Consider the following 22568-nt stretch of genomic DNA (forward strand, 5'->3'; position numbering starts at 1 on the left):
CTTTAATTTTTCTCAATTAATATAAGCAGGCTAAACACGGTTCTTTCCATACCTTCGTTAGACTATCCACCAATCTAATGTTCATTAAAGACCATGAGGTAACAACATTAACATATAACAACCACAGAATTTTCCCTCTGACTACCTTGTGGTCCTATAGGTGAGATTCTTGAATTTCTGGACATAACACAGAAAAACATGAAAAAGCAACTATAATGATATGTACAGGCAGTACAGTGCTACCTCAGAAGAGAAGCAGCAACAGAGAGGTAACAAGTTGATTCTCAGAGGAGGTTGAGAAATTATTTATGCATCATTAGCATTATTTTGAAATAATTACAAACTTGCAAGAAATAGTTCAGAGTTCCTCTATCTCCCTTGCCCTGTCTCTCCAAAGTAATATCTCTACAGCTATAGTGATCAAAAGCAGAATATTGCCATTGGTACGGTAATATTAAATAAATACTACACATTATTGAAAGTTACCAATTTTTCCATTATGCTAGGATCCAGTGCGGGTTGTCCTTGTTTATAGTTTTCATTTCTCTTCCCTCTTCTCTAATCTGGAGAAGCTCCTGAGGCTGTTCTATGCTATTGTCACATTTGTGAATGAGGGCTTTAGCTCCAGGCCTCACACTCTACATGGATATTTTGCTCAAGGATAGCATTCTACCACTCGAGCCACATCTCCAACTCTGGCTAATTGAAAACAAGAGTTTCATAGACATTTCCCCCCCCACCTGGCTTTGAACCACCAGTCTCAGATCTCTGCCTCCTGAGTAGGTAGGATCACCAGCACCTGGTTTATCTTGTTTGAAAATTGCCTGTCAATTTCGTTCCAGACTGTGACCCAGTCTGCATGATGATCACATCAAGGCTGAACACTTTCTGGGTGTCTCTCAGTGGACTCCATCAATGCAACAGGAAGCCAGTTAGGTCTTCCTATTGGTGAGACCAACTTAGGACCCCTTTGCTGAAGATATTCGTGGCTGACATTTCCCACCCTAAGATTACAATTCTCCGTTCACATTTTTAAATACTTTAAACAGAGACACGCTGTACTCCTTACACGTGTAGGGCATTGTGATTTGAATTCAGGACCACGTAGTTGTTTTTCAGATGATCTACTACTTCAGCCACAATCCCAGACCATTTTTGCTTTGATCATTGTTTTGCTCAGTCTCAACATTTTTTTGCCTGCAGCTAGCCTTAAGGTGCAATCATCCAAGTCTTTCCAGACTTGGAAAAAAATTATATTAAATGAAGTAAGCCAGGCCCAAAGAAACTTAGGTCCCATGGTTTCCCTTATTTGCAATAACTAGTATATGTCTGAGACAAGCAGAAAAGGTCAGATAAGGTGATGTTAGGGAAATGAACCCCAAGATAAGGATTCAAATGGTTTTTCTTTCTTGTGATTGTTTCTAATATATTATAAGATGATTTCTTTGTTGCTTTGTACGTCCCTCCCCCACAGTATAACCCCTGATTTCACTATATTTGATGTTGGTATAATTTGGGGAGGGGAAGGGAAAGAACAAATTGTTTAAATAGGGATACAGGTGGACCCATTGCAACAATGAGATGTACAAGATATATCGAAAAATGAACTTTACAACTTTGGTGGGGGGCGGGGGGCGGATGGGAAGGCAGGGATGGGAAGGGGAAACAGGAGGAGGCAACAATGCTTGATAAGAAATGTACTCATTACCTTGCCCATGTCATTGTAACCCCTCTATATGGTATTTTCACAATATAAAAACTTATTAATAATAACAAAAAGCAGCAATCATCCTTTATTACCTTCTGTGTACCTGGGATTATAGGTGCATACCACCATGCCCAGTTAATTTGTTGAGATGGGAATCTCCCTACTTGTGGGGGAGAAAGGGAGCTGGTATCTAATCCCTGTTTTGCTGGGATTACAGGCAGCCCTCACTTTACTCTTTTCACACCTGTTTCCCTTCCTGAAAATATCTTACAGTGGAATCTAGCACTCATCTCAACCACTCTGTTAAGGACTAATAAACTAATCTTTGTGGGTTCTTTGATTAAAAATGACTTTATAACTAGAAGTGATCACTCCATGGCATCTTAAATATGATTAAAAGTAGATTGGCACCACCTCATTCCACACCCAGCTCTATGGGGACAACTGTTATATATGTATCAGTCCCAGCCAGAAATCTGTTGTTTTTTTTTCTCAGAACCAGCTAGTATTTGGCCAGTTTGTTCTAAGTCAGCCTGATTAAACAACAACGGGAAAGTTACTTGCTACCAATTTTGTCTAATTAAGCTAACTCTTTGGACAACCATCCATTGGTAAGGGAAATAAATATTTAAACCTGTTATATGCATAATTTCAGTTATTTATAGGAGGTAGGAAAGAAGTCCCTTGGCATGCTAATAATGTTGGATCCAAATGCTGTGGTTTAGCCTTATTAATTTATTTCTGAGGATGGAATATCTCCACCAAGGAAGGTGCGGCAACCTTTGCAGAGAGTTGACCGGCTTTCTGTTCTGTTTTCTCTTTGAATGTCAAGGCTGTCTGTCTCAATGCAATGCACAGGAAGGAAATTGATCACTTAAGATCTAGAAGTAAGCCAAGGAAGGTATATATGAAAAAGGTTCCTCAATGCCCATATTCCTCTTGGGCACAGGGCAGTTAACCTATAGGTACCTCCATCATGTTATTGTGAAAATTTGATATTCTGGCTAAAACCTTTGAAAGTGGTTAATAGATATCTCACAAGTACTCAAGATTTAAAAAAAAATAGTAAAATTTTCTCATTTTTATTGCTTTGCCCAAGATTCAGGTAGGAAAAGACAAGAAAATGGAGACAAGGACTTGTTTTTCTTGTTAATTTAGCTGAGCTCTGTTGGCTCACACCAGTAATTCTAACTACTCAGGAGGCTGAGATCTGAGGATCACAAATTCAAAGCCAGCCTGAGCAGGAAAGTCTGTGAGACTCTTAGCTCCAAGTAACCATCAGAAACCAGAAGTGGCTCAAAGTGATAGAGTGCTAGCCTTGAGCAAAAAAAGCTCAGAGACAGTGCCCCCACCCAAGAGTTCAAGCCCCAGGGCTGACAATTATAAAAAAGGAAAAGAAGAAGAAAAAAGAAAGTTCTCATTAAGTTATAAACAGGGATCCCTGTAAAACTATTCTATATCAGAGAAAATTCAATAAAATTTGTTAAATGATAACCTGATCACCTCTGGGTGGTCATTGATTCAGGGGCAATGATACAAATACAGGCTTTATAAAAATATGTTCTTCAAACAAATGGAATGATACATCATTGAAGCAGTACAGTGTGCAAGAACATAAGCTCATGAGGCCAGGACTTTGTCTACCTTCCTCTAAAGTCCAGTGCTAGCACAGTTCCTGGCATTACAGGCATTCAACGAATGTTTTCAGATAAATATTGTAATGCAATACTTAGATCTCCTTTGATTATTTTTTCCCATCCAGTTGAAAGAGAAACCTTCTCTTATGTATTGTTTTTTTCCATACGAGATACCAGTGACTAGAAGTCAATTAATAATTTGTAGAGGATAGAAGACTTTATTTAATCCTTTTATTGGTCTGGATGATCATAATTGGTGTTTACATCTTTGAAATCTTACTTCTGCTCTGCTTAAATAGACCTAGACTCTTTTAGACTGGTGGATATCTGATTTGGCTGTTCAAGCAATTGGCAGGCTGTGCATAATGATGAATATACTAGTAAGCTGTACTTCCCCACTAACTACATCTCCCCCAAAAGCTCTGAAAGTCACACAGCTTTTGCCTCTTTAAATCTGACACCTAATATATTAGATAGTGGAGTGTTTTGTGCTTACCCTTAGCTCTTCTTTAGTTTAGGTGATTAAAAAAATGCCTGTTGCTGTCTGTATAGGCACTACGCTTCATTAACAGTGATTTATTTAGGAGTTTAGCAGAACTGGCACCAGGCAGCACACCAGTGGGCCAGGAGGGAGAGAAACGTGAGCTGGTTGCTAAGGAATCTTTCTTTCCTCCCCCGGTGGGAAGAGCCTCAAAGAGTTTGCAGAGATTACTTCCGGGTACCCAGGATGCATGGTGAAGAAGACAGCCAGCTTCCTATGCATGCCATTGCTCCTGTGGCCTGCTCTCATGTCCTCTCCAAGGACTTTGCCCTTTGGCATCCTGTGGCCCTAGTACCTTTAGCACCCCAGTGTCAGATGATTCGCTGGCTTTTCCATCTTGGCTCTCCACATTCAGCTTTTACTAATAGAATCCAATTGTACAGATTTTCCTCTCCTAGCCTTTCAACTCTGTATCCTCACTGTCACTTTACCAAAGAAGAACTTGAGATGACCCAGGGTAAATGACTTGGCCAAGGTCTGTGGCAAAGTGGAAGAGCTGGGACTTAAATCTGCCTGGTGTGATTCTGTAGGCCAATGATCTTAAGCACTAAAAGGAAGCAAAGAAAGTTTTGTTTTACTTGCATGCTCTTTTGATTTTGTCAATTCTACGTGAGATATTAGGTTGAGAGGATTTCTGGGACTGTCATTGGGCTAAACAAGGAAGAGTTCCATCATCAATCAGTACTGGTTTCCATACAGGAGGAGGAGGAGGAAAAGGAGGAGGAGAGGAGACAAGTATTTTCCTGTCCTGATTTGTGATCTACATGTGTTCTTGTTTATAACAGAAGAAGAGTACAACAATAGAATAACAGGTTCTTTAAAGAAAGATAAAATATCTGAAAAGCAGTTCAAATACAAGAGGAAAACTGGATATTTTTTATATGCTATGATTTCTGGTTATTTTACTAATAAGCCTACATGTAGGAGAATTTATGTTTAATGATTAGGAATCCAAACTGTAAAGTCACACTGTGGTATTCATGGTTGGTTTTGTTTCTTTGTGTTTTGCTTTTCAAGACAGGGTCATATAAGAGCGTAGGCTGGCCTCAAACTCATAGTGCTCCTACTTTAGGCTCCCAGCTGCTGTGGTTGTGGCGTATTGAACCACAGGAGGGGAGTGATCAAAATACTCTATATCTTAAGATGATGATTATTATATGACTGCTTACAGTTTTGAAATGCAATCAGACTACACATGAATTTATATGTATGTATATGTATGCACACATACTTCTCTGTAAAACGTACTTCAGTAATCTTAGTGAGAAATCAATCACAAGTAATGTCTTGCTTTCATACTTTTTTATTTTATTATTATTTTTTTTTTTTTTTGGTCAATCATGGAGCCTGAACTCTGGGCCTGGGCGCTGTTCCTGAGCTCTTCAGCTCAAGGCTCACGCTCTACCACTTGAGCCACAGCGCCACTTCCGGCTTTTTCTGCTTATGTGGTGCTGAGGAATTGAACCCAGGGCCTCAGGCATGCAAGGCAAGCACTCTACCACTGAGCCACCTTCCCAGCCCCTTCTTGCTTTCATTATATACAACACTAACCAGGGGCAGTTTGCTAATCTAGAAAATAAAAATAATATTGTTGTCTACCTTGAAGTGCTATCTTAAAGATGATTTGCCTTAAGACATAATACAGAGACAACTACTCCATGGTAAGTGCTCTGTGAACACTATCATTTATCCCCCCAATAATTTTGTATCATGTTCTACCATTACATTGCCTCTGACACTTTCAAAGGTGCAGTTGCATATCTTTTATGTTGCACATTTGCTACTTAACATCCTAATGAACCCTCTCCATACATATAAGTTGTGTTGTGTGTGTGTGTGTGTGTGTGTGTGTGTGTGTGTGTGTGTGTGTGTGTGTGTGTGTGGATGTGGATGTGCAAGAAAATCACAGTTGGGTATACATGATTTTTTTCTATTTTCAGCTAAACTTAGAAGTTTTGAACCATAGCTCTCTGTTTTCCAACCAAAAATTTTAAAGTGTTCAGTATCTATATGAATACATGATACTTATGAAAAATGGTATATTCTGGGTACATTTTGATAAATTAAAAACATGCACTGTGGTAGAGAATGTAGAATGAATTTCTGATATATACTTAGCAATCTAATCAAATAAAGAAAAGATAATTAATTTCAAGAGAAAAAAAGTAAGTGCTGCAAAAGAAAAGCAACATGTTCTAGGACTCCACTGAAAAATTATCAATGGCCATGTTGCATGATATAACTAAGTTGGGGCAATAGTAATCCAAGTTATATTGGTGTTTATCATTGGAAGTGATTGGCTAAGACATTATGATCCATAAAAGAAGTAAATACTATAGATGAGCAAAATAACCAAGAAATACTAGTATTATCATTTTTTAATGTCAGTATTTTACTGAGGCTGTGGCTCAGTGGTAGATCTCATGCCTAGCAAACTTCAGACCCTGAGTTCAGACCCCACTGCTAAGAGATAGGGGAGAGAAAGGGAAGGGAAGGGAAGGGAAGGGAAGGGAAGGGAAGGGAAGGGAAGGGCAGGGAAGGGAAGGGGAAATGTCAGTATAGATATAAACTTCATGCTCCCTAAAAGAGCTTTCCTCAGAGGAGGGAAGGTAAGTAAGTTATGATCACATGTAAAGTAAAAATTAAATGAAAATTATAAGCTAGGGCTATAACTCATTACTTAGTACAGACTATAGATAGAAAATGTGTTTGTGGCATAAGCTTAAATGTTCTGAAATAACATCATACAGAAAATTTGGACATAATGTATCTGAAAAAATTTTGGTATATGAGGAACTGAAAATCTGAAAAATGATTGAAAATAGCAAATGCCTACAGTGATGACAAAGTCACCATGACAGTTTTAACTAATTAAATATCTCTAGAATAAACAATCTTTTGGGGCTAGAAATGTGTCAAAGTTCAGGAATCTTAAGTGGCATTCTGGCCCAGCCCTCTTTAACTGTTGAGGAAACTTGTCCAGTAAGAAAATAAGTCTTGAACTCAGTTATTCTGAAATTCAATCCAGTGATGTACTGAAGTATGGATATTGCTTCAGTAGACAATTACAGAGTTCTATTATCAAAGTAAAGTTTTATGAAGGGAAAATAAATTGAGAATTTGCAATATGTGTATCCTTGAAAACATTTCTACAAGATTTTTTTTTAAACTTAGTTTGTACAACTCTACTGTTTTTCAAATTAGACAAAAGACATCCATAAAGAACTAAACTAATGAGCCTATAATGCTAACTACTCTGAGGTTCAAAGCCAGCCCAGGCAGGAAAGTCTGTAAGACTCTTATCTCCAATTAAGCAGCCAAAAATCCAGCAGTGGAGCTGTGGCTCAAGCAATGGTGTTAACCTTGAGCAAAAAAAAGCCCAGGGACAGTGCCTAGTCCCTGAGTTCAAAACCCCAGGACTAGCACAAATAAATAAATAAATAAAAGACCTAAAATAATGAAATATTAGCTATCTAGGTTGTATGGTAAAATATTTTTGCCTGATGCAAATGTTACATTTCTGATTAGAAGAATCACAAGTTGTAGGTATTGTTTGTTTAGAGCCCTTGAAAATGTGGTGGGTTAACTATTCATCGTTCTTAATATTCTCTTTAATGTGGTTTTAGTGGAAAGAGTTGAATTGAGCCACAGGGTAGATGCATAGGTTCTAAATAAGAAATCTCACCGTTGATAGGTATACCTCTTCTTAAGTATACTACCCAGACTCCTTACATTTTCTCTTATTTCACAAAACAAGTAACATTCATTTCTCATCTTTTCTACCTTGTGCTTGACTCTAAGACGTTAGTAAAGCTTGGAAATGATCACAGAGGAATAAAAATGTTTCTCCTTGTAGACGGCACAAAGTTCATAATAGGAGAACGTCTCATAAAATCATTCAATTGTCTAATAGGGCCTGAATTTTCAGTGTCTGAGGAAAACTTTCAGGCCAGCTACTAGATATAACCAGAAAGTACATAACTAATCTGTACTATTCATTTTGTTGATAGCCTCACTCATGTGTTCCAAATTTTTTTTCTACCCAGATGAGTTGGTGGTGTTCATGAACAGAGACCTTGACCTGGGACTTTTTTATTTTGTATATAATTCTTTGAATGAGCACTAAATAAATACCTGTTGGCGGATTAAGCATTAAGACTTGACATTCTTCCTGTCTGCAGCCAGTTTTCTCTGTCATCCTCCGTTCTGTTCAATGCTCACCCACCCTTGTGACTGACTGTACCCCTCATTAGCTAACTGTGCAGTTAGAAAATGCTCCACCAGACAACTGGGAACTGCTGATGATCCTTTAAAAAAAAAAGACAGTGCACTAAATAATAATTAACAAGAAAACAAATGCTCGTGTTATTCTTACACTTGGGGTAGAGGAACTTACAGCCATCATGTCACAAAAAGCTTCTGAATTAACTCTGGGTAAAGGAGCTTTCCCACAACATCTCAGCTCCCAACCCCAGGCTATATTTTGCATTGCAAATATTGCCCAGACTCTGTAGGTTTGCTTACTGACAACCACGTTTACCTCTGCAGAGGACAACATGCAAGACAGAGCAGGAGAGAAAAGAATCGGCACCAGAATGACATATCACATTTTAAAAGGCACATTGCCTTCAGAAAAGTTTCTTGTGGGGCCGTCAGCTATAATCCTAGGTACTCTAGAGTCTGAGAGCTGAGGATCATGGTTCCAAGCCAGCCTGAGGAGAAAAAAAAAATAACAATCTTTTTCCAATTCACAAGCAAAAAAACCAGAAGTGGAGGTGTGACTCAAGTGGTAGGGCTCTAGCTAAAGAAATGAGAGAGAAGGGAAAAGGGAGCGGAAGAAGAGTAAGGATTCCTTGCTTTTAGGAAACATCCATTTGAATACTGTCATTGTGACTTTCTAAATGTTTGATCTTGGATATGTTTCATAGCCTTTCACAGTCAAATTTCCAAAAGCACAGTCTTATAGAGGGCGGGGATACCTGAATCCTCGGGTTGTTAAATGAATGGAAAAGCAAAGACTAGATCTCTAGACATGTAGATCTCTAGAAATGTTAGCATCAGTGTTCCATCATTGTTTAGTAATTGCCTTGTCTGATCATTCATTACTCTAGATGTCTCAAGTAGAAAGAACAAAGATCCCTTCCTTCATAACTACAAAATCAATGTGGCGAGGTACAAGGTGGTAGAAGAAGCTGAATTTGTAAACTATAGTAATAATTGTGCCTTTATAAAAACATGTCAATTGGCCTTTACAGCCCCTTAGGACTAAGAAAGATAATTGCTCATGATGGCATCTTCAACTTGCAGACAAGCAGACACATTCACAGAGATGAAATGGCTTTCCCAAAGCTAGATCATTAGTGGCAAAACCAGACAGAAAGAATTCATCATACCTAATTCCAAGTGTTTTTCTGCCTTGTCTTCCTGCTGTGAGACCTTGAAAAATGTGTGATAATATATTGGAAGAGTGCTTAATACGTGAAATGTAATTAACTTTTAACTGGAGGAGAAAAGCAGAGGGAAAGTAGATATTCTATGCTTCTGAACATGGAAGGTAATGCAAAACTCCATTCAGGGAGACGGTATTTATTCAAGGTCACTCACCTGATGACAGGCTTTCCTCCCCTCCTCTTAGCCTTCAGAATCAAGTCGAAATTCTCTAATATGCTATGAAGGCTGTTGGAGGACTCCACTCAGACTTAGCTTATGCCTACTTTTCCCTCACCCTTGACTCCTAGCCTCAGGCTATGCTAGGCTGTCATTAACAAAGACCACTGCATCATCTCTGTGCCAGTGTCCATGCTCAGAGCCTTCCCTAAGTCACCACTGATGCTTAAAATCAGCATGGACAGACATTTGTTATTGTAGATCTTCTACAGGTGCATCCCGTGGCTGGGGAGTGAGAAGATGGGAGCACTTGACATCATCTAATAGCCTATCACCTGATCACTCCTTAGCTCACAGCTACTCACTTGTTATTTTTCCTTTTGTCACCCAACCTTTCTCTGTGTGTTCTTTATTCTTGAAGGCAGAGTTCAAGGAGCCCCTCTGGAATGCTTTCTTGAAGCGCCTTCCCCTACACCAACTCCCAGCCCTGAGGTCCAAGATAATTTTTACTTCTTTAGCACCTTGTCCTTAATAGGTTTATTACACACTTGGCACTGAATGACAATGACAGACTTGTTTATCTCTCTCACCAACTAAACTGTGAGCTCACTGAGGACAAGGCCCATACCCCTCTGCACATCCCAACACTTAGCACTACTCCTATCATGTGATAAATAAACACTGTCTTGTTGTGCTATTTGAATACCAGCAGAATTCTAATTGAGCAGAGCACAGAAACAGATTCATAAATACATATATATACATATGCACATACATACATGTATACATGTCTGCATGTATATACACACAAATACATATTTATATGTAATATATGGAGATATAAGTTTTCCATGAACAGATATATACATAGATATAGATAGATAGATAGATAGATAGATAGATAGATAGATAGATAGATAGATAGATAGATGTCCAGCCCCCCCCCCCCCCTATATATTCCTGGAATCCAAGGCTCTCAATTGGAAACTAGATCATGTTTCTTTTCCCAAGCTTAATGTATAGGAATATTTTCAGCAAGATTACGTGTGTCTGAGTGGTTAGAAGGTTAGAAGTAGTTCTGTTCTGTGTAGGAATGTGCCCCCGAAATAATCTTATGCAGTTCTCAGTTATTCATTTCTTTCTTGCTCACAGAAGAGCAAATACATTCTGTTCCATTGTGTGGCTTCCTGGTGAGGATTTATGAGTCTTGGGCAAGATCTGAAAGTTAGTGCTGAGTATACTACCTTAGCGACAGCCACCACCCAATAAAGTAGAGATGATGACTCGAAGCTGTGGGGGTGATCTATTGCCGACATAACTCGCGGCTCATCTTGTACCTTCCTGGATCTCTGGCAGGGAAAACAGAAATGATAAAACCATATTCTTCACCACAGTCCCGCATGAGGTTCATGAATCCTCACATCCCTTCTGAACTCCTGTGGCTTTTCTGAACAGACCACTGCCCAAAAACCCCACTATTTCTGATCAGAGAGGGTAAATCTCACATTCCCAAATGCCAATAAATGTCTGTATAACTTTTGAATGTCCCCATCCTTATAAATCCACTGCTCTTCACAGAGAGGGAATTGTAAATAGTATCATATCATGAACTGCATCATATAATTGGATACATTTCCAAAACAAATTTTAATTGCGTTGAGAAACTGCCTCATGTTGTAGATCAATCCGCAGATCCAAGATGACATTACCCTCACAAAATTAATTATTAATACCCTGATCATTTGCTTAAGACATTAATAGTTTTCATTGATCAGCACATCCTGTTTATCTAAAATGGCCTAATCACTGTGCATGTCAGAAGAGTATCTGAACATGGCCAATTAGGGATGCCATCGGCTTTCAGGCAGCCACGTCAGCAGATCAGAGGTTAAGGGTGTCTTTTGTCTTCATAACGGATTAAGTCTGGCTTTATCACAGGCTGAGCTATTAAAGGGCACGAAATAAAGGCTAGTTTCCTAATGATGCCACTTTACTTTCTGTTGGCTCTTGGTAGACATAAAGGCTTCTCACTAGCCATGTGGACACATTAATGCTAAAAGCCCTCACTTAAACCACATTGTGTTTATCCATGTCTTCTGATCAGAGTGGCATTTGCTCCCAGTATTTTGCTCAAAAGAAAAAGCAAGACAAGAGAGAATACACCTATATATGAGCTTACATATACTAGATTTCCCTCATTACGTATAGATGTGTAGAAAAAATTGCATTGTGCACTCTAAATACACATGAGTTCTTGCACTTAAATACTAAGGTCAATTATTTTAAAACAAAGACTAAGAGGTATCAGGTTTGTGGTAAGAGTATGATCTGGTAATATGCGGGGTTCGAATGTTTTCAAAGCTATTTCTTATTTTTAATTAACCAGGAAGTTTTCCTCCAAACACACTGGAGGAAGAGGCAGGGAAAGATACCATGCCTGGGATGTAGTTTCTGCCTGAGTTGCATACAGAATGCCAGTCTCCTGACCCATTAAGGATTTTTGCTTGACTTGCTTATTTAATGGATTGATGAATAGGCAGATTCCTGCTCAACTTTCAGACCCCAGAGGGAACATATCTCATGGAGATAGACAGACAGATACATACATACATACATAGATGCATAGATACATACATACATGCATGCATGCACATATACAATAGATGCACAGATACATAGATAGATATTTAAATACATAGATGAATGATAGATGATAGGTAGGTAATAGACAGATAATAGATAACTATGTATATAGATTGATAGATAAGTGATAGACACATAGATAATAGATAATCGACCAGAGATAATAAACCTATTGATAGATAAATGATAGACCCATATATAGATCGATAGGTAGGTAAATAGATATATACATTACATACATATATATATATATATACATATATATATATATATATATACATACATATATACATACCTAAACAGACAGATGGACACACACTGGTGCTGGGGTGAAACCCAGATTTTATACATGCTGAGCTCCTTCACCAGCAGTAATGGCACATTTTCCTGCAGTTAGGTGGATGGCTATGCATAGCTCTTCCTGGAACATGAGATGTTACCATGTTCACCCAGATGGGTTCCTCGTGCCCCTGAAGCAGAGGAGTTCCACACGTGCATGTGTGCATGGCTGGCTGCAGGCTGATGGGGAAAGGTTTGGCCGATGAGAGGAAGCTTGGTGACTTTTCTGCTTTACTAAGGCCAGGTTGCCAACCTGCATGCAACCCGGGAGAGCAATCTGCCTATGTTTGCATCACACTGTGTTTCAAAAGTATTTGAAGCTGACTTGCAATATTTAAAGCTTGTAGGGTTGCTCCGAGTGTAGTGCTATTTCATCGTTGCATTGCTTTCGCTAGAGTGTAGGCCCTGTTCTGCCAGGATGTGTCTGTGTTCTCTAGAGCCTCCATGTCTGCCCGCCCACCTTGCTCATTTGGCTACAGGATTTGTAACTCGTGTACACTGAATAAGTAGCCTTCTTTCCTACAGAATCCCCCTGTTTTAAGATTCTTGGGTAATGGGAGCACTGCTGTTCTTCACTGATTTGGGCTCTTCCAGAGGAACCCAGTTTATAGGATTTCTTAAGTGGGTGCTGGAATTATGCATTTTAATGGTATTTTGGGTAAGTTCAGTTTCCTTTGCTAGAACAAAATGCCTGAAGCTGGGCTACTTATGAAGTCTAAAGAGGTTTGTTTAGCTTGTAGTTTTGAAGGCTGAAAGGTGACACATTATAGTGTAAGCTCTGGCCTGGGCCTCTTGGTAAACCATGAGAGGAATGCATACAGAGCACTGAGGGAGATCCAAAGAGGAGTCAGGACTGAGCTGTCTCCTGACAATTCACTCACAGGTTGCATGAGACCTAGGCCAGTCCCTTCCAAGGGCAGGACTGTCCAGGATTTAATGACCTCCTATTAAATGACTCTTAAAGGTTCCACCACTTCCCACTCCAACACATTATGGCCCACGTTCTAGCATGTGCATGTTTGGAAGGCACCATCAAGTCACATCCAAGCCATAGAACCTATAAAAATAAACCATAGAGGAATTAAAAAAAAAAAAGATGCTCATCTGCTTTATAGCTTAACAAGATTTTTATTCTTCAAACATACTTTCCTACCAGTGAATTTTACTTACATTCCAATGAAGATAAACTTGCAGTGACGATAAGGAAAACTATTCCCCAATCTATGGTAACGTCTCTGTTTCTCCCCCACAGATTAAAGGTTGTACTTTAAAAGAGGCACCGGTTCCCTTCACCTGCTATTGGACTTGCAATCACTTTGACCTCGGAAGCTGAAGATGAGGTTACCATGGGAACTGCTGGTACTGCAATCCTTCATGTTGTGCCTCGCAGGTAGAGTGTCATTTCAAAACTTTTTTTTTTTTTTATTTAAAAATGCCACGGTATTTCACACTAATTCAAAAGTGGGCCTTCGCTTTAGATGGCAGTGATAAAATCATAAGAGCGTGGGTTGCTCTGAGTAGCGTTTGCTGACAACGTTGAATGGGCCTGCCCCAGTGGGCTTTCTCTGGCTCTTTTCCTGGCGGTATAGCCAGAGAGAGAGACACTAATGTTTTGCCTGTCTATCTGATCCTTTTAGAATCGTTTCAGCCATCATTTAGTTTGAAAGTTGTTGTTGTTGTTGTTGCTTTTTCTCATCTCAGGGCTCAATTGCACAGAGCTATTGGATAATAAAACTGGTCATCTAGTTTGGAGTGCTGCCTACTTCGGTGTTAGTGGATAGAGGTTTATCTGAGAAGCCCTTTCAGTGTCTGTGGAGATTGTCCCAGCTTTTGGTAGACTTTCTCTTTTTCAGTCCAATTTGGGAGGAACAAGAAAGCAAAGGGACAAGAAGTATTTTTGGCTTTGATTTTGGTTTGGTTTTGTTTTATTTTTTACCATATACTCATGGTCAACTCGTGGAAAAAAAGAGCTTTAAAAAGTTCCGACAAGCCGTCTATCATTCTATTTCCTGGGGGGATGTCAGCCTTGTGCTGGACAAGTATAATTCAAGTGCTGATCATCAGAAGTCCAGTTTGTCCTGGAGTTGGTTCTCACATTGGAATGCTATGTATCTTTCCAAGTCTTCTCAAAACTGAATCTAGTTGACCTATTTTATTACTCATAGTATCAAGTCAAAGAGACATACCTAAAAATAGGTACATTTTTAACCACGTAATACAAGTATGACTTTTGGAATCACTTTGCTTTGATTGTGAATTTATTAAGATATTAACCAGTGCCTTGAAATGAGCCAGCTGTGTATTTTGACCTGTGAATATAATACCATGCCAGACAGACATAGTGACTGCTGATATAGGTCCCTGTGAGCTTAGTTCTTAAGCTGCTGATAGCTTGTCATGGCAGACTATTTGCAATTATTATAAAATCAAAGTTAATAATAATAGTGCTAAGATATATATAGGTCAACTTTCCATGTCACCATGTCAGGTACTATGATTAGCACTTCATACAGTTAAATTCATGACAATTCCCCATGACTCCAAGGTGGTATTTGCGACTCATGTTTCTTCTAGTCACTATTTAAATTATTATGGAAGCATCAAGAAATTAAGAAACTACCTCAATGTCACAACGCCTCTAAGGAGGAAAGCTGGAACTCAAACTTAAGCTTGCACTTGTGATTCTGATCCCGGAGCAATCTTTTAGCTGTGCCATCCATGTAGGCAGTAGGCAAGTTCATGTTGGTGATTTGGATTTTCATTCTTTCTTTGCTTATCTCCATGGAACCTGCCATTCACTGTAAAAATCTGTTAATACATGACCTTCAAATTATGTGCTTTGATTGATTGAATAGACAACACACTCACTATGTCATGATTGTGAACATTCTGGCATCTCTTTTAAAAATGTTATTTATCTTCTTCTCTCCAGAATTTATATCCCTCTTCCCATAAAATGTCCTAGATTTTATTTCTTGGCTGATTTTCTCCTGTCCCTGACCCTATAAAGAACTCACCTGAGGATTTGTAATTTTAATTTCTCACAATGTTTATGGTATAAAAATGGTTTTCATAGAGTAATCCAATTGTCCAGTATTTGCCTACAGTAATGTGTGTATTAAACCTTGTCTGCTTGAATAGATCTCAAGAAATTAAAGGGTAGAAAATCAAGAGCACCGTTCATCTCTTTTGTAAAATTTAGAATTCCAATTTAAGACTGTACTTCTATCCTTTTTATTTACTAAGCTGTTTGTAGGGAATTGGTGTATCAGATGTTTAGGGAGAACTGTTTTGCATGATATTATTATTCTCTCATCATATGGCTCTTTGGGTGTAGGTAAAGTCAAGCCTTAATTAATGTTTTTGTTTTCTTGCTATGTGTCTTGAGTTTATTTCCATAACATTTAACACTATGAATTTTGAACAGATTTGGTTAACTGCTCATTTTCTTCTTTTTTTGTATGTCATCCACAATTTTTCTATACTCCTTTGGTCTTGCATTGCTTGGTGAATTTCTTAAGGACATTACTTACTATTATATCATAATTGTTGCCTCTCAAATATATCTTTCCCTGGTTATTTTCCTCAAATAACATGGAAGATTCAAACATATAAATGGGGGTGCATCTTTTAAGGTCCAATAATTATTAGAGAGAATTGCTAACCATATTTGTTATAACCAGAGATGTTATTCTCTTTTACAAATGTGCTAGATTTTTTTCTCTAGCATTTTTTTGAAAGAATACTAGTGCCAGTAGTCCAAACCTTCATCCACAAAAAAGTCTAATTAAGGCTTGACTAACTCACTTCTTAAGTAATTTAAACCTGTATTCACAATACCTAATTACCAAAAAGGCAAGAAAGTCAGCACACAAGTGAAACATTCTGAAAGATAGGAAATTATACCATACAATGGTCATGACTGTCAAAAATTAGAGAAAATAGGTCCCACAAAGGTATGCACCAGTGTCAAGTGTAAATTCTGTGTGCCCAGTTCCCAGTGTTTTGAGAAACTTTTTATGCATAATCTCTTTGTCTCTCTCTCTCTCTCTTTCTCTCTCTCTGATTGGTCATGGGGCCTGGGTGCTGGCCCCAGTGCCACTTCTGGTTTTCTGATGGTTAATTGGAGATAAGAGTCTCATGGAATTTCCTGCCTGGGCTGTCTTCGTTTTTTTTTTTTTTTTCTGGGCTGTCTTTGAACCGTGGTCCTCAGATCTCAGCCACCTGAGTGGCTTGGATTATAGATGTGACTGACTGGTGCACAGCCTCATTTTTTTAACATTGACATAGTAGTAACAAGTGAAAATAATGGCTTCTACATAGCAAACCAAAGTGGCCTCATGATTTGTGAGGAGATGCCATATACACTCAGACCATAGGACCTTTGCATTGACCTTTTGTTTTTCAAGTTCTTCCCTTAAGCACTCTCTGTGATGCACCCTCTAAATTCTTTAGGGATCCCTCCCATATCACCTCATTGGTGATGTGTTTTCTAAACACTGTAAATTAATTAAATCAATGGCATTGCCTTTCTCTGATGTAGCCTACTCCTTTCCCTACTGCTCAATTTTTCTTCAGAGTTCTTTTAAACCAATATCTGAATGGTAAGCTATTTTGCTCAATTGTTCTTTAGTTCTCTACTATATCCCCTGCATTTAGATGCTGCCTGTGCTGTTCAGGAAATAGGAATCAAATGAGTGAATATCCCATGATGACCATGGCTGAGAAACAGAGCTCATATCTCTCACGTTGTGCTGTGGACATCATGTTATCTGGACTTATCTTTATGCTTAACTGGTATTAAGAGCCACTTAGGAGATGAATCTATTTGATATGGGCTAGATCGGAGGCTCATGTGTTGAAAGCTGGACCCGAAGGATGGTAGTGCTCAGAGGTAGGGTTAATGGAGGAGATGAGAGTTTGAGAAGTCTAGCCATTTATGAAATCATATCTTAATGGGCCCAACGAAAGCAGTAGAAACTTGAGAATGTTGGAGAAAGTAATGGGTCATGACCTGGGAATATGTTCTCCTGGTCTCTTGGTCTCTGTGACTCTCTCTGCCTCACCCTCTCGCTCTCTCCCCTTCTCTCTCTTCCTCTCCTTCTCTCCTTCTCTCTCTCCCTTTGTCTCTCTCCCTCTCTATCCCTCTCTCTCACCCTCTATCTCCCTGTCTCCCTCTATCTTTCTCTCTCTTTCTCCCTTTCCCTCTCTCTCCCTCTTTCTCTGTCTCTCCTGTTTCTCCCTCTCTCCCTTTTTCTCTTTCTCCTTTCTTCCTCTCTCATTCTCTCTCTCCTTTTCCCTCTCTTCCTCTCCCTCTTTCTATCCCTCTCTGTTTCATTGTATCTCTCCCTCTCTCCCTTTCTTCTTCCTCTTTTCTTCTTCTCTTTCCCTTTCTCTCTCCATATCCCTCTCTTCCTCTCCCTTCTTCCCTCCTCCCCTTCCTCTTCACTGCAATGAAGTGACCTTCATAGTACTACCTCAGCACAGACTGAAAAGCAACCAGTCCAAATAACCATGGATTGAAAACTCTTAAAGTGGGAGTCCAAGCTTTTTAACTCTGCATTGATTTTTGTCAGCTAAGTTTTTGTTGCCATGAGAAAGCTGACTACCATGTCATGACATTTTCTATGTTAGGCTTCAATGTGTAAATTATTTAAATGGGCCAGTGTGGCTGGATGCATATTAGACACTCTCACTACCACAATTCCTCTTTCATGTTTATCTTGCACCCAGAGGTGGAGGTAGAATTTTCTCCCTCTGTGTTTCCCTGCCCCATGCTGTTCTCTGACATCACAACCACCAGAAGCTATAACAGACTGACCATCTTCTTGGTAGCAATCCTTAGCAATATGAATATGAATGGATGGTTCATGACACAGTCTTCTGCTGTTTGTGAACTAAATTCTTTGACACATTTTGTTTTGGTAGTTTCTTAGAGATCTCTAGGAGGACTGAAGCTCAAAACCCCACCACAGTTTCAGCTCCTTTTTTCTTCTTTATGCTTACCTCCTGGGATTGCATTCTAGATTGACTACTCCAAAATCCTTCTCTCTGGTTCTGCTTTAGGAAGAATAAATACCAAGAAGAAGATGCATATATCAATTAATAGCAGAGAGACATCTAGTATTGGACATGTCATTAATTAGGGGGAAAACAGAAAGTACACACAGCCGTGACACAGGTTACTAAAGAACTTAACTAATGCATAACAGAGATTACTGAAGAACTAACTATGCAGCTAAACCCTGCATGTGTGAGTATGTGTGTACTTACATCATTATCTGCACATGTGTCACTATATAGGAACAGCTGTAAATATCTTGGTCCTACAACCAAGTAGCTTTATTCTTTTTACTATTTGCTAGTTTTATTATCAGGCAGATGTTGAGGGAGTCTCGGCCTCTCTGCAATTCAGTTTCTACCTCTGTAGGACGTGGGAGTAGAACAGATGGTCTCAAACAACGCTTTCTACTCTAGAAATTTACAACTCTTGCCGACCACGCGGTTTGAGAGGCAGATACGTATGCTGATAGGGTTAAAGCTAAGTTGGGAATTTTATTCACCTAATAGGAAATTTCACATGGGTCATATGTTTTTGCCATGTGTTCCCAATTCTGTTCACACTGGCAGAATCTGAAAGAAAGGAGAAAATGGCTGGTCCATATGTTCATACCCCGCAAGAAGCGAGAAGACATTTAAAAACCCTGTGCTGGGGAGTGCCAAAGAGATCTGCTCAGTGCATTCGCGGTTGATCTTGGTTTCCAGAAGGCCACATTTATTCCCCTGTAAGTGGGGACCATGCAGAGCACCTTCATCAATTATTGCTTTGTGAGAAACGGTCTTATCTCTAAACATAAATATTTTGTTGATTTGCTCACACAAACAAAAAGGATCTCTGCTGACAGTTATGTGGGAGGGGCAGTATCTGAATGGAGAAAGGACCTGTGTAATTCAGAGCAGATCTATTCTGAGAATTGAGTGGGAAGAGCCCTGCATGGCAAGAGTCCATCACAGGAATGTGGCATGAATGTATGGTAGGAATAAAAAGAAAAAAAGCAAACCAGTGTAGGTGCTGGTAGTTCACGCCTATAATCCTAGCTATTCAGTAGGCTGAGATCTGATGATTGCGGTTTGAAGCCAGCAGGGGAAGAAAAGTCTGTGAGATTCTTATCTCCAATCAATCATCACTTGAGGTCTGGCTCCAGTGGCAGAGTACTAGCCTTGAGTGAAAAGCTTAGGACAGCGGCCGCATCAGACCTGCAAACAAAGCACATCGAAAAAGTGCTCCATGGGCTCTGAGAAAACGCTTTAGGAGCAGAGATACTTTAGTGTACACCTGTCACCTAATCTATGTGGGAGGCTGAAATTGGGAGGATCCCAGTTCTAGCAGAGCCCAGGCATAAATGTGCATGCAATGCCCGGTCAACATAGGTAGGCTGCACATGCAGTCTAACTGTCATCCCAGTTACAAAGGGAAGATCACAGTCCTGACTCACAGTGCTTGCTCAGGCAGAAAGTGAGACCCTCTCTTTAAAAAAATAACCATCCAACCAAGGTATGGATCATCATGAGTGTGTTTACCTATCAAAGGACATGAGTTCAAACCCCAGTATTACAAAAAAAAAAAAAAAAAAGAAAGAAAGAAAGAAAGAAAGAGAAAGCCAGTATCACAAGCTTGAACTAGACGATCCACAATTTCGCCTCTTCTAGTTTCCAGGGCATGAATAGGAATTCCCAGAATGTTGTTAGCGTTTACAATAGGCTCTAATGAGCACGACTTTTCTATTTGCTCCGAACATTCCAGTAAGGAAACATTCTTCAACATTTTCCTTTCTTCGCCCGTGCCTGTGTATCCCACCAGGCTAAGAAAGTGCACTGGAGTTAGTTTTGAGGCTTGACTTTACAACCCAGCCAGGAACAATATTTCAATTTCCCAGACTTTTATATTTTCCCAGCATAGAAAACAAGCAGCATTCAAATGATTCATAATCCTAGACAGATATTAAACCTGGTGCTGCCTTTGTTCTTGCAAAAAGTACCATATTTAATTAAGATCAAAAGGAGTGGAGTAAATGTCGATTTTCATTTAGTTACTACAAAGCACAGACTTACATTGACCTCTTATTTGATTGTTTTACTTTCTAAGAAACAGGCTTGTCAGTGCCTTTACAATCATGTTGACTGAAGCCTATGCAAGTATTTCCTGTTTGCTCTGCATTTTCTCCTAACTACGGCCATGAAATGAAGCTAAGTTGTAGAAACACTTAGCTAAAACAAGAGTAAGTAGCAACATTAAAAAACAAACAATAAATCCAGTAATAAAATTCTAGAAAAGTACAAAGCAAGTATGCCCAGAAAATACTAATAGCAAATAGTAAACTTCTTAATATTAATTGACATTTTTGAGTATTTTCAGAATGGAGACATATTAATCAGCATTAAATATGTTGAGGTAAGTAGAAAAAGCCAGAAGTGATTTTTATGTCCCTGTAGGCAAGGATATATGATAACAAACATGTAATCCAAAAGTTATTTGAAATATGCACTTAAAACCTCTGCTAAAGCAAATCATTAATGGCTTCATTGGATATTGTCAACCAAGCTAGTTCTTTTAATTATAACTAACAAGAAGGATTATGGATACCATCTAGGATATATCTAATATAGAAGAAAGTGTTGGAATTCTGATTAATAGAATAAATTAGGCAAAGGAGAGAGCAGAGACAAGTAAGAAGCTAAGTGTTGCATGCTCTTAATATCAACTTATTGATAATGCTCATTGAAATATGAGATCAAGGGTTGCCCCGTGCTTGATGTTAGACCATGACTAGACTCCTGAAGACACAACAGAACGGTTGGTTAAGAATGTAGATTCTGCTGGGCTCCAGTGACTTAGGCCTGCAATCGTAACTACTCCGGGAGGCTGAGAGCTGATGATTATGATTCAAAGCCAGACCAGGCAGGAAAATCCATGAGATTCTTGTCTCTAATTAACCACCCAAAAGCCAAAAATGAAGATGTGACTCAAGAGACAGCACTGAATTTGAGAGACAACTCAAAGGGAGACTTCCCAAGTCCTAGCACAACAGTAAGGAGGAGGAGGAAGAGGAGGAGGAGGAAGAGGAGGAGGAGGAGGAGAAGGAGGAGGAGGAGAGAAAGGGGGAGAGGGAGGGAGGATGGGGAGGGAGGATGGGGAGGGAGGATGGGGAGGGAGGGGGAGGGGGAGGATGGAGAAGGAGGAGGAGGGAGAGGGGGGAGAAGAAGAGTAGTGGGTTCTGCAATTAGACAAGTTTGTTCCTTCTTTGCTCTGTAATTCCCTATGTTCGGAGTTGATTTGTTTTGTTGTCTTGCTCAGCTTTGCTTGTCAATTGTAAAATGGACAAAATATTTTTGCTTACCTGTTTTGCATGTCTGTAAGCACTTGATTATGCTGGTTTATCCTTGGTATAGTGTCCAATAATTAGCAAATTTGAACATGAACTGGGATTCATTGCATTCTTTAACATATGTTGGAGAATTTTCCAGTGCTCTTCTCTAAGACTGTAATTGGGTTCTAAATTACACAAGGCTTCTCTGGTGATGGTGGTAGTACTGGTAATACGATGATGACATCATTGTCTTCAGTATGATATTTATTACCATATATTAATTGTAGAAAATAGGAGGTTTCATTATGTTATTGTAGATGTAAGCCTTGTAGTTGGATCATATTTTCCCTCCTCATGTTTTCTGGTTTTCCACAGGTTTCCTTCATCTTCCCAGATAGTCTCCCCCATCAATAATAAAACATTTATTTATTGACTTAAACAGTTTTACTGAATTTGAGATCATTTGAATAATAAATTCATAAGCAGTGACAAAATGCAGTTGATAATTTCTTTTCCCTATCTTAAACATCACTAAATAGATCAAGGAGCTAGAATCATAAGGGAAATACAGGAAATCTAGAACATCAACTTCAAATTTGGCTGTATCTACTTAGATAAATATTGCATTAAAATTCAAGTTTATGTGTAAATATCACAGCCCCAGGGAGAAGAATAGTCTCAAGGAAAGGGTCTAAGAATTCTGCTGCAGAGTAGAAAGGAAAATA

General features: G+C 39.1%; 1 protein-coding gene across 1 annotated transcript in view; it reads left to right on the forward strand.

The window, feature by feature from the left end:
• Positions 1-13727: 13727 nt before the first annotated feature.
• Positions 13728-22568, forward strand: part of LOC122108041 (contactin-4) — a 397297-nt gene continuing 388456 nt past the window's right edge. The window contains exon 1 of the mRNA XM_042680009.1: positions 13728-13865. Coding sequence (XP_042535943.1) covers positions 13811-13865 — 55 coding nt within the window. The 5' untranslated portion in view covers positions 13728-13810. The remainder of the gene's footprint in view (positions 13866-22568) is intronic.

The sequence above is a fragment of the Dipodomys spectabilis genome, unplaced genomic scaffold, assembly GCF_019054845.1.
Source record: "Dipodomys spectabilis isolate Male_0828 unplaced genomic scaffold, ASM1905484v1 ptg000054l, whole genome shotgun sequence".
Classification (NCBI taxonomy): Eukaryota; Metazoa; Chordata; class Mammalia; order Rodentia; family Heteromyidae; genus Dipodomys; species Dipodomys spectabilis.